The sequence below is a fragment of the Mesoplodon mirus genome, assembly GCF_964341445.2.
Source record: "Mesoplodon mirus genome assembly, chromosome: 14".
Taxonomy (NCBI): Eukaryota; Metazoa; Chordata; class Mammalia; order Artiodactyla; family Ziphiidae; genus Mesoplodon; species Mesoplodon mirus.
Genome location: NC_138990.1, coordinates 76,612,516 through 76,626,229, shown reverse-complemented (window position 1 = coordinate 76,626,229; position 13,714 = coordinate 76,612,516). Strand labels below are relative to the sequence as shown.

The 13,714-nt window shown below is 38.2% G+C and overlaps 1 protein-coding gene across 1 annotated transcript in view; it reads right to left on the bottom strand.

The window, feature by feature from the left end:
* COMMD1 (copper metabolism domain containing 1) overlaps positions 1-13,714 on the bottom strand; it is a 177,988-nt gene that overhangs the window by 85,658 nt on the left and 78,616 nt on the right. Inside the window, exon 2 of the mRNA XM_082643332.1 lies at positions 5,439-5,720. Within this exon, the coding sequence (XP_082499458.1) occupies positions 5,439-5,720 (282 nt within the window). The remainder of the gene's footprint in view (positions 1-5,438; positions 5,721-13,714) is intronic.

Here is a 13,714-nt window from a genome sequence, read left to right as displayed (position 1 = left end):
AGGGAGTTGTGGTGGCTCTACTCCGGCTTATGAAGCTACAATGCTACGTAAGAGAGCTCAGCATAAACTGATTATTAATCACAGGTTTTAGCAGGTTCTTATTCCTTACCACCAGAATTATACAAGGAGATCAGTGTACCTTGTTGTAGAAGGAATTGTGGAAATTAAAAACAAGTGATTACTTTCTTTTGAGATTAGATGTTTACCTGTGTTTTGGACAAAATGCTGGCCTTTTAATCCAGAGCCTAACCTGTCTTGATCCTAGAAATCAGAGTGTGTCTACCATTGTATATACTCTTTTTTTTTAACCATTGTATATAGTCTCTTGATACGTGATATTCTCTAACCTAACTGCTTGAAAATGACAGAATTGAGCATATGATCAGTTGGCCAGAAAAAAATTATATCAGTAAAGGTAGATTCTATCTTCTTCCCTCTGTCTGCTGAAAACACAACCCAAAACTAGAGGAGTTTTGGTACACTAAAACTTAAGTCTAGAAAAGGCAATAACATTATTCATTGTTTTAAAAAGACAATATGGACTTCCCTGGTGGTCCAGTGGGTAAGACTCTGCACTCCCAATGCAGGGGGCCTGGGTTCGATCCCTGGTTGGGGAACTAGATCCTATATGCATGCCGCAACTAAGAGTTTGCATGCCACAATTAAAGATCCTGCATGCCGCAACTAAGACCAGTGCAGCCAAAATAAATAAATATTTAAAAAAATAAAAAATAAAAAAGACAATAAAGAAACAGAGATTTATATTTCAGGATCTCTACAGGCAGGGAATCTCTAAATGCTTATGAAAGAACAATTCAGCAGAAGAAAGAAGAAATAATTTACTACTAAATGGTTTAGCATGGAAGCTGTGGCTAAATGTTTCCTCACAAAACATCTTACTGGTTTTGAAAAACAAGAAGTCACAAAAGAAAAACCAACATGTCTTTATAAAATGCCAAAATTCAGTCTCAAAAAAAGAGAAATAACCATGTATGAGACTCTACTAAGCATATAAATTATCTCCCCAAAAGTTACTGTTTAAAAAAAGAAAACACTCTATGAGAATTTCTATTTAAGTTCCAGGAAAGGAAAACAGTGGTATTAATGAAGTAAGCAGAACAATAAAACTTTCCTAAAGACACATGCCAGATTGCAACAGTCCTCAAGGCTTAGGTCCCTCAGCGATTTATGATCAAATATGAAAGGATCTCAATTATACGAGTAAAACACTGATGTTCTTCCCTTTGGACAAGAAATGTTCACCACAGAGTTTTCTGTGTACTTTTATAACTGAATTCATGTTTTATTCTTGCAAAAATTTTATTTCTGTTGAAGAAAAACATTCACTACAAGAAAGGTATTTAGGGCCTCCCTGGTGGCGCAGTGGTTGAGAGTCCGCCTGCCAATGCAGGGGATACGGGTTCGTGCCCCGGTCTGGGAGGATCCCATATGCCGCGGAGCGGCTGGGCCCGTGAGCCATGGCCGCTGAGCCTGCGCATCCGGAGCCTGTGCTCCGCAACGGGAGAGGCCACAACAGTGAGAGGCCCGCGTACGGAAAAAAAAAAAAAAAAAAAAAAAAAGAAAGGTATTTAGGTCACTAGTGCATAGTCATTTTCTCTAGCTTTACATATTTCCATAAATATATACTGCCTTAGTTACTTCTCTATTACTTTGCCTTCCTCATATCCCAAAGGCATTATATATTGTGGTTAATAAGAAAAAAAAGTTAATGCACTTGACTGCCAATTGTCAAATGCACTTTTTGGACCAAAGAAAAGTAATGCAGACAAACTGAGCAGGAGAGAGAAATTTAAATAGAGAGGGAAAGACAGAAAAAACCTACCACATCTAGTGTATGCATAAATAGTCCCCAAGCACTTCATAAATTATGGCAAGTAGAAGTAATATGCCAACATATACTGAATTCTCACTGTAAAAATTTAATACCAAGCTATACTAACATTTCAAATCAGAGTAGTTGGCACCTTTAACACAGTGGTTCTCAACCTTGGATGAATACTGAAATCACCAGTTTTTAGTTATTGTGCTCTTTTTTTTTTGGCCACACCGCGTGGCATGCGGGATCTTAGTTCCCCGACCAGGGATTGAACCAGGATCCAGGCCTCACAAAAACATTTCCGGTAGGATCTGGGTTGTATATTTTACTGCCAGCCTAGGTTCTATTACAGTTTACTTCTTTCTTTACAACTTTTCTTGATTTAAGAATATATTTGCGTTCAAAGGATTCTGTGTTAAATCCTTTGGGTTAAAGTGCATTTTCAATCATTTTCACAGTGACCATTTTCTTTACAACTTTGAAGTATAAGTAATGTACAATAAACTGCATATCTAAAGCATGCAATTTCATAAGTTTTGACATACATATATTTACATCCATAAAACAGCTGCCACAATGAACATAAACATTTTTTCACACTTAAAAATTTTCATGCACCCCTCTGTAATCTAATCTATTCCTCCCTCTACTCTTATGCCCAGGCATCTGCTTTCTGTCACTATAGATTACGTTGCATTTTCTAGGATTTTATATGAGTAGAATCATACATTATGTTAAAAAAAGCTTTTATCTGGCTTACTTCACTCAGCAAATGATTTCGAGATTCAACCATTTTGTTGCGTATATCAAAAGTTCTTTCCTTCTTATTGCTGAGTGATATTCCTATCAACACTCATGATTATCGCATTGTATAACCAACATGTTTTCTTGGCACAGACTATTGTGAGAAGCTAACAAAAGCTCCTAGATGTTGGTGTCAATGGTTTTTGGAAAAACTAAGTCTGGTGATCCCCATTTTATTTTATTTTTTTAATTTAATTTTATTTATTTATTTATTTATGGCTGCATTGGGTCTTTGTTGCTGCGCTCAGGCTTTCTCTAGTAGCAGAAAGCTGGGGCTACTCTTCGTTGTGGGGGATGGGCCTCTCACTGTGGTGGCTTCTCTTGTTGCAGAGCACAGACTCTAGGCATGTGGGCTTCAGTAGTTGTGGCTCGCAGGCTCTAGAGCACAGACTCAGTAGCTGTGGCGCACGGGCTTAGTTACTCCGCGGCATGTGGGATCTTCCCAGACCAGGGCTCAAACCCATGTCCCCTGCATTGGCAGGCAGACTCCCAACCACTGCGCCACCAGGGAAGCCCCAATCCCCATTTTAGTTCTCACTTTACCACTTATCAGCTATGTTTGAAGCAAGTCACTTATCTGTCACATACACCTTCCCTGGAAAATGAGGATATACCACCTCACCTACGTAATTCACCTTAGATGAGTACTTAAGGACTCTCTGACTTCTAAGACCTATTGATTCTATTGAAATAGGTAAACCTTCTAAAAAGATAGGAGTGCCCATCTGTTTACATACTGTCTGTGGCTGCTTTTGAGCTGCACCAAGAATGATGAGTACTTGTGACAGAAACTGTATAGCTGTCAAGCTTAAAATATCTGTCCTCTCAAAAAAAAGTTTACCAACTTATTCTAAGTAATCATGAAATGTTCCTGAAGCTAGCTAAAAAATCATGTGTAGTGATGTTTAGATTTACTGATTGACAAAAACACATTCTACTGTGCTAAGAAAAGATGTTTTTTCTTGTTACTTTAGCTAAAAAAATGAAAGAAAAACCATAGGAACTTAAAAATAGATTTTTTAAATCCCTGTGTCAGTACCCAATAAATTCAGATGGTATATAAGTTACTAAAATCAAAAGGCACATTATAAACCCCAGTTCAAGAAATATTAGGAAAATATCGAGTTAAAGAAATACTATAATAGTTTTCTAGGAAAGTCAAAGTAGATATGTATGTTTTCATATTCCTGCCCAAATGATAAATACTTGACAAAATGAAATAATCACTACTTTCTAGGAAAGTCAAAGTAGATATGTATGTTTTCATATTCCTGCCCAAATGATAAATACTTGACAAAATGAAATAATCACTACTGCCAGAATAAAAAATGAACAGCCTATAAAAATGGCTGGTGAAACTTAGATATCCAAGAATACTTTCTGCACCTTTCTGTCAGATTTTTGGTCTAGGAATAATAGGAGGAAGGCTGTATAACACAGTGGTTAAGAAAATGGACTTTAGGATCAGAGAAACCAAAGTCAGTAAAGGCAATTAGCACTACTGTAAAATAACTGAATAAAAGGTCCTCAAAATATATTTTGAAAAAGAACAATTTTTTAAAGGAATTATCTTTTAAATTAAAATTAAAGTCATTAGGGAACTACAAATACTGGAAAAACCCTAAGAAACTCAAGAAGGGATTATGTGAGGAAACCTGCCAGCTAAAAAAATGCGCTCATCATTAGAAGAAAATATATAAATTTCTATTATAGGATGTAATAGAACCACTTATTTGATTATTTATCTGAAAATAAATCTGGTTAGCTAATTCAATGATCTGGGTTTTCTCTTCCTAATTACAAGTTGCTGCTTTTTTTTTTTCCCAAAAGACATATACCAGGTCATTAAAAGTCTGATCTGGCAGTCATCTGGAGTACAAACTGAAGACTTCAAAGAAAAACCATGTAGATGTCTGCTATAATGACATTGGAAACTGCAAGGAAAGCAGTACTGTTTTGTAAATAATCAAGATCAATTAAAAACAATTTGTAGGCTAAGGACAGAAATAGTATACTTTAGGGTCTTTAGGAACAACACAATGTTGTAATTAAAATACATTGCTGGGACTTCCCTGGTGGTGCAGTGGTTAAGAATCCACCTGCCAGTACAGGGGACACGGGTTTGAGCCCTGGTCCAGGAAGATCCCACATGCCGCAGAGCAACTGAGCCTGCAAGCCACAACTACTGAAGCCCGCATGCCTATAGCCCGTGCTCCCCAACAAGAGAAGCCACCGCAATGAGAAGCCTGCACACCGCAACGAAGAGTAGCCCCCGCTCACCGTAACTAGAAAAAGCCCGCACGCAGCAATGAAGAGCCAATGCAGCCAAAAATAAGTAAATAAAAATAAATAAATTTATTAAAAAAAAAACATTGCCTCCTATACCTGAATGCCTATAAAGATGAATTTTGTGAGATAGGTTTGTTCTATGTTGTTTAATCTCAATTCCTGGTCTTTACTTAGCATCTTTATCATTGCCTTGGAGATTCTGACCAAACGCCACAAACTCAGATCTAACCAAAAGGGAACAGTGGCCAACTTCTGTGCAATCACCTTATTGACCCACTTTGTTCATTTGAGATAGATGCCGGAGGCTGGTTTTCAGACTCTATCCACAGTTGGGAATATCCAAACTTTCAGATGATTCTATCTTTGAAAAGGGATTCTGAAAACCAGAATCTTTTCCTGTTATCATTATCCCTACAAACAAAGACTGTTACATAAAATCATTCTGAATGTATGGCTAATATGTAATGGAAAAATACAGTTTACAAAGAGAAATTGAAATTGAACTCACCTGTCCACTTTTCCCTATTTCCAGCTCCATTATGGCAACAGGAGTGTGCATTTGAGCTGAGTGTCTTGACTGCGATTTGCCATCAACTCTCCAGCTCAAGCCCCGAAGCCCACTGTCCCAGCGGCTCTGGTTCATGAGGCTCTCTCGGATTTTTGTCTTATGGCTCTTCCAGAATTTGGAAATGACAGCAGCTTGGTCAGATGTGATCCCGCCTTGCTTTTTGGTTTGAGCAGTCAAGAATGCCTCCAGCTGGTTGAAATCCATGTCTGCAGATGCAATAGACTATAATGACAGAAAAAATAACAAATATGAATTTGGTAGATAACTAGAAAAAGATGCATCTTAACTACAGATCACATTTTGAGTGATTCTTAATCACTGAATAATCTTTCAAAAAGGGTCATCAAAAGACAGTAATGAGAATAAGCGCTTCATAAATACAAAAATATTCCCTTTGAAAATACTGAATATCAGAAAAGCTATTGTGAAAAATTCCATTTTGGGAATTCCCTGGCGGTCCAGTGGACAGGACTCCACGCTCTCACTACCGAGGGCCCAGGTTCAATCCACAGTAGGGAAACTAAGATCCCACAAGTCACGTGGCGTGGCCAAAAAAAAAAAATCCGTGTCACTCAAATTCTCTATCAATAACTAGAATCTATAAATATCCAGTTCCATGATGAGGAAATAATAAAATATAAATAAAATTAAAATGTAAAAATAATAAAACAAGAGAATAAAATGAATTAGTGCTCTGATGAAATCTTACATAATTTCACAGTGCCTTATAGCCAGGCTTGGTTTGATATACTATAACTGGGTAATGCCTTGTCCATACGAGGTACTAAGTAAATTTTGTTAAGTGAATGAATTAGTTTAGTTTTATAGCCCATCTTCAACCAAATAGCTCATATCCAATAATACTACTCTGAAACTGTATACTACTTTATTCTTTTCCATAAGTTTTCAAACCTTAATTGCCATTGCTGTTCTGAGAACAGTAAGCAGCTAAACTGAAGCGGGAAATCATCAAAGGGCTGGGGCAATGGAGCCCTGAATAAATCAGTGATGGTTAATGATTTGGTCTCAGAACAAGCTTCCCCCTGCCTGGCCATGAGGATTGGTATGAGCTCCAAACCAAAATATCATAGTACCTCCTTTGTCTGGGCACAATGATTGATCCAAATTAATCTCCCAATTTAGGAGAAGTGGTCTTGCCTCCTGGGGTCATGGTACCAGAAGAACATGAGACTGGAGGGTTGCAGACAGACATCTTTGATCTTTTGGCAAAAGCCTGATTGCAATAAAATAGAATGAAGCCAAGCAGAGATGAGAGTGGGTTCTAATGGAGTGATATCCTGTTCTGTAATCCCCAAGGCCTTGGTTCCTGCAGACCTTTCTTCAACTCTGTATGTTATCTTGGCATCTTTTCTACCTGTAGGCACCAAAAACTCCCATTTACTATTCAAGGTAGTTTAAGCTGTATTCCTATCATTTGGAACCAAGAGTCCTGCCTACACTTGAGCAGTGGCAGTGAGAACAGAGGAACGTAAAGGTAGACAGCGTACAGGTGGAGTATAAGTAGAATAGGTGGAACGGAGGCTGAAAGACAAACATGCTGTCTTTCATTTCTCCATTAATGTGAAAAAGTTGTATGATAAATATTACAACATAGATTAAAGATATTTCACATTACAATTCAACAAATGTTTACTGAATATCTGCCTATTTACCAGGTAGGAGGACCCAAAATCTCTGGCTATGCCACTCAATAGAAACATTAATTTGTATAATATACTATAATTAAATAAAATTATTTCCAGTGGCACTTTGCTTCACACTATCACATCACAACACAGGTGATGTGTATCATTCTTTTCCTCAAAGCATATTAAGAAATCTATTCTGATTTAACTTCACTTGTGATAGAAGTTATTTTGGTTGGGTTCCAGTCAATAATATCTTGAACTGGGTTCAATTCATCCAAAAAAGGTGTTACCATCTCTGTAACATATTCTTCTTCTTTTTTTTTTTGCGGTATGCGGGCCTCCCACCGCTGCGGCCTCTCCCGCCGCGGAGCACAGGCTCCAGACGCGCAGGCCCAGCGGCCGTGGCTCACGGGCCCAGCCGCTCCGCGGCATGCGGGATCCTCCCGGACCGGGGCACAAACCCGTGTCCCCTGCATCGGCAGGCGGACTCTCAACCACTGCGCCACCAGGGAAGCCCCATATTCTTCTTTTTACTTGCCCAACTCTTTAAAAATGTAAAAACCATTCTTAGCTAATGGGCTATACAAAAATAGTGTGTCCTGCAGGATGTAGTTTGCTAACCCCTGCTCAAGAACATCCTACAAAACAAACTGACACATGTCCTACATGACTTGGCAATGTCCCATCTAATATTATGTGGAACCTGTTTATAATTACCTGGGCCTAGAAATTAATCTTTTTCTTTTTACATAAAAAATTATTCTTTGGCACAGTTTTAATAAGCTCTAAATTTTCCAGGAATGCAACTAATACAGCTTGTATCAATACGTTGGTTTGGTCAGAACTTTACAAATAGGTTGTTGAGCATTTTGGACAATCTCATTACCAGTGGCAATACCATTCATAGTTTGATATCTGAACTACCAAAACAACACATCTATATATGTCTGCATTTACTGCTGCACAGTCACAGTGATTCTACATATAGGTGCAAGTATTTGATTAATTCATTACATGTTCTAATGCAGTAATGCTTCAACATTTACATTGTTAAATATATTTTTAAAATTACTGTATTATTTTATTTTCCTTATAACTTTCCTTTATATTACATGTATGTTATCATATTATTAGAAATTATACATGTTAATTTTATTATATGTGAATTATAATTATACATGCATTTCATTTAAGGTTAATAAAGGAAATGTATGGTCAGACCACTCAAGATGGCTGTTCTCTTGCTCTCTGTACATCCCCTGCCTGACCAGTGCCTGCTTCACCTATACCCTACACTATGACTGACCTTCCTATAAACTTGCCCCAGGCCCCAGCTAGTGACTGTTCTTATCAAAAGGGCAGTGAGGGGTGTGCCCCTCTGCTGGTTTCCCTGGTAACTAATGAGCCAATCTGACATAATTCCCCCTATAACTGGCAATCTCCCCTTCCACCCAGGAGCAAAGCCTGCCACCATGTCCTGCCTGCTGTCTGTCACACATGGTGGGGTGTTGCTCCAGGACCTTGCTTCAGATGTATAAGCTCCTCCATCCATTAAACCCCTGATGTCTCTGTCGCTGACTCTAAGCTCTTTCTTCGGTCTTGAAGCTGGGCAAGTGCAGGCCTTGTAGGCCTGCAGAGTGCAGCCCAACAGGGACACTGGAAAATATTTACTTAGAAAGGAAACCCTGGGTCTGATAGGTTTGAGAGCCACTGAGGATCAAGTCCAAACCCAACACAACAGGCCCTTCAAAATGTGAGCTGACTTATTATAAGCAGATAGGCTAGAGGGTCTTTGGAGAAAGAGAACCAAGAATGGCTCTCTTGACATAAGAGAATCCATTTAGGCCTAAGCCATTTTGTGATCTAAGCCTGGCTGCCATGCTTGCCCTTGAACAGATCTCAGTAATTAATGATCTTAAGGGAGGGAATGCAGAAACTAGGGAGGAGCAGTCAAGAAACAACAGTGCAGCCTTGGGGCAGGGTCCTGGTTCCTCAAGGGATATACATAATATATCTTTGAGTTCTGCAGGAACTAAGGCCCCCACCAGGTGGAGGATGGAATGAAGATGTTGATAGTCTAGACTTTAATCAACTAAAGCTTGGACTCTGCCAACCTTTGTCCCAATTCTATGCTGAATTCTCCTCTGCTCAAGCCCCCTCATGAATATACATGTACCCTTAGTTTAAAACTTCCCCAATTTTGCTGTTCAGGAAGACACTGCTTTGAGAAAGATCCCCAGTGTTCTCCTTACTTGTTGCAAGTAATAAATCCTTCCTTCTCTCGATCTCTGGCTTGGTTGTGGCTATTGGCTCAATGCCCACCACTCTTGGGCAAACCCAGTTTTCTGGTAACATTATCCTCCTATCTTATTTTACTCCCTGCCCCCCACACTTGCCACTCAAACAGCACTAACTTGTTCATAATGCCCCTGCTACCAATCCCAATATGCTAGCTGCTTCTTTCTATGTGCCTCTGTTCACGCTATTCTAACTGCCTGAAATGTCCTTTCATCACCAACTTCACCAGATTAACTTCTATTCACCATTCAAGACTCAGTTCAAGCATGACTCCCCTAATATTCCTCCTCCCCATGTAAGGTAAGGGTGCCTCTCTATTCCAAAAATGCCCTAATATCTCTATCATAGCACTTACCTCAATGTAATGAAGCTTTCTGTTTACAAGTCTATTTCACCCAACAGACTTTAATCTTTGACAGTCTAATTTGTGTATCTCTGCAAATATAGGATCTAACACAACTTTTTGAATTTATGTTCTAACAAGCACAACTGTATCAACAACTTTTTAAACCAAAAGTAATAAATGTTGCAGATTAAGTTTAGAAGTATCTACAGTTACCAACTCCTTGCTCTACAAAATCTTACCATGTATATCACAAACTATAAACTCCTAGATAAAGCAGAAAATAATCCCATGGTGTTGATATCTGTTTGCCTAATCTAGCCTTGCAAATCAAATTAGCAAGGGGCTCAGAGCTAAAGGATATTTAGGCTAGGAAATCAGGAGAAAGGAAGAATCTGATTGAAAGATAAAAATGCAAACCATCATATTAATGTTATTGATAATGTTGTGCTGCTAGAATATAATCACAGAACAACCCCACATGATGTGGCTGCTGGTGGGCAGCTTGGAGAAACCACTGGTCACCTAGTCAACACAGATCAGCAATATGCTAAAAATGTATTTGACTGAAATATGATGATCCAATTACAACTTTTAAATGTTAAAAATTAATAATTAGCAGTTTGAAACTGAAATTTCAAATGAACAAAAAAAGTGAGGTAGTAAGAGACAGGAAAACAGAAGAGATGTAAAAACATGCCAAGTTGTTCTGTCTATTTCAGAGAAAAGAAACAGACTGATATGTATGCAAGTCCGATCAAAATCCTAGCAAGATTTTTTGTAGGTATAGACAAAATTATTGTAAAATTTAAATGGAAAGGCAAAGGAAGTGGAGTAGATAAAACAATTTTGAATAAGAACCATAAAGTGGGAGGAATTGGTCTTCTGCATTTTAAGATTTAATTCACCGCTACAGTAATCAAGATTCTGTGATATCTGCAGAGAGACAGATACATAGACCAATGGAATACACAGACCAATAAAAACCACAGAAACAGACCCCCACAAAATGGGCAACTCATCTTTGACAAAGGTGCAAAAGCAATTCAATGAAGGAAAGAAAAAGAGCATTTTCAGCAAAAGGTAATCAAGCAAGTAGATATCCATAGGTTAAAAAAGAGAACCTCAACCTTAGTCTCATAACATATAAAAGTAAATTTTAAGTGGATCACGGGCTTAGATATAATGAAAAACTGTAAATCTTAGAAAGAAAAAGAAAGACAATCTTTGGGATCTAGGACTAATCAAAGCATTCTTAGACTTGACACCAAAAGCATGATCCATAAAAGCAAAAACTGTTAAATTCGACCTCATCAAAATTAACCTCACCATGTGCAAAAAACCCCTTGAAGGGGATAAAGACATACTTCAAATTGGGAGAAAATATTTCAAGCCACATATCTAACCAAGGACTAGTATCTAGAATATATAAAGAACTTTCAGGGACTTCCCTGGAGGGCCAGCGGTTAAGACTGCATGCTTCCACTGCAGTGGGCGCAGGTTCCATCCCTGGTTGGGGAACTCTTTAAGATCCCGCATGCCACACGGTGCGGCCAAAAGACAAAACAAAAAAGAACTTTCAAAATGCGGTATTAAAAAATAACCAATCCCATTAGAAACTGGACAAAACATATGAGAGACATTTCACCAGAGTAGATATACAGACGGTAGATAAGTACAATGAAAAATGCTAAACATCATTAGCCACCAGAGAAATGCAAATTAAAACCACAATGAGATGTCACTATACACTTATCAGAATGGCTAAAATGTAGTGACAAGACAGGATACAGAGACTCTGGATCACTCATACATTGTTGGTGGGAATGTAAAATGGCACACCCACACTGCAAAACATTTTGGCAATTTATTAGAAAACTAAACATGCAACTTCCATATGACCGAGCAATAGCATTCCTGGGCATTTACCCCAGAGAACAGAGAACTTGCGCCCATACAAAAAGCTATACACAAATGTTTATGCAATAGCCAAAAATTGGAAACAAACCAGACATCCTTCAACTGGTGGTTAAATAAACTGTGGTATATCCATACCATGGACTATTTCTCTACAATAAAAAGGAAACGGGCCATTGATACTACAACTTGCATAAATTCTCAGAGAATTATGCTGAGTGAAAAAACCCAATCAGGAAAAGTTACACATTGTACTATTCCATTTATATCATATACTTGAAATGGCAAAATTACAGAAATGGAAGACAGATTAGTAGTTGCTAGTGATTAAGGAAGGGGTGGGGGCTCTTTGAGGAATATGTGGTTGCAGCTGCAGCTGAGCTCGGGTCCACCCACTCCTGCTCTTGGCTTGCCACTGTTTTTTCTCACCCAGGAACAAGTCAGTCAGGGAGGTACATCACAACCATGGCTTTGAAAGATACCAGAAAGATACCTGGGAACCAGAGGTGGCAATTTCACCAAATTAGAATCACCCTATCCAGTCACAATGTAAAACCTCTGGAGAAGGTTTGTGCAGACTTGATGAGAGGTGTAAAGGAAAAGAATCTTAAAATGAAAAGACCAGTTTGGAGGCCTACCAGGACTCTGAGAATCACTACAAGAAAAACTCCTGCTGAAAGATTTGGTCTCTTTTTCAGATGAGGATATACAAGAAACTCATTGACTTGAACAGTCTTTCTGAGATTGTTAAGCAGATTACTTCCATCAGTATTTAGCCAGGAGTCGAGGCTGAATCACTACTGCAGATGCTTAAATCAACTATTTTAATAAATTGATTATCAGTTGTTTAAAGGGGAGAAAAAAAAAAGGAAGGAGCAAGGGTGGGTGGGAGGAAAGTAGATGTGGCTATAAAACTGCAACATGAGGGATCTTAGTGGTGATGGAAAGTTCTGTGTCTTGACTGTACCAATGTTAATATAGTGGTTGTGATATTATACTAGTTTTGCAGTACGTTATTGTTAGGGGGAATCAATAAAAAATACAATGGTATCTCTTTGTATTATTTCTTATAGCTGCATGTGAATCTACAATTATCTCTAAATAAAAATCCTAATTAAAAAAGAAACCTACATCAGGCCTATTTCTTGCTCTAAATGTAAGTTCTTTAAGAGGGCAGAGACCTTGCCTCTCTTGTTTAATATTTAACCTCTGGAGCCTCGCACAGTGACTGGCATATAGTAGGTGATCAGCAAATATATACTGAACGAGTGAATAGTTGGATGAGCATGAAATCTGGAATCCCCCCCCAAAAAAACTAGTCCTGTACTCACTTGATCTTGGGAAAGTCTTTTAGTCTTGTTGTACCTCAATTTCCCCATTTATAATATGTAGATATAATATAGAATATGGTTATTTAAAAACTTGGCTCCAAAATTCTTTGACCCTTCTCCCATGAAGAGTTAAGGGTCTATGTCCTATTTCCTAGAATATGGGCTGTGTGAGTGTTTGATCGTGGCAATTCCAACTATACAACATTCTGGAAAAGTCAAAACTATAAAGATAGTAAAAAGATCAGTGGTTGCCAGGAGTTCAGCGGGAGGAAGGGAGAGACGAATAGGTGGAACACAAGGGATTTTTCAGGCAATGAAACAATTGTGTATAGTGTACAAAATCTGATACTAAATGGTGGACACACATAACTAAACATTTGTGTAGAAAGAATATACAAACAGAATGTACAAGACAAAGAGTAAATTCTAATGTAAACCGTGGATTTTAGTTAATAATGTAATCAACACAGGCTCCTCAACTGTAACAAATGTACCACACTAATGCAAGGTGTTCCTAATAGGGGAAATTGCTTGGGAGCAGAGAGCAAGGGAGTATATGTTAACTCTCTGCACTTTCCATTCAATTCTCCTGTAAACCAAAAACCGTTCTTAAAACAAAGTCTATAAAAAAAACCCCAAAACTAGTGATAGATACAAAAACATGCATAAATTTCAGAT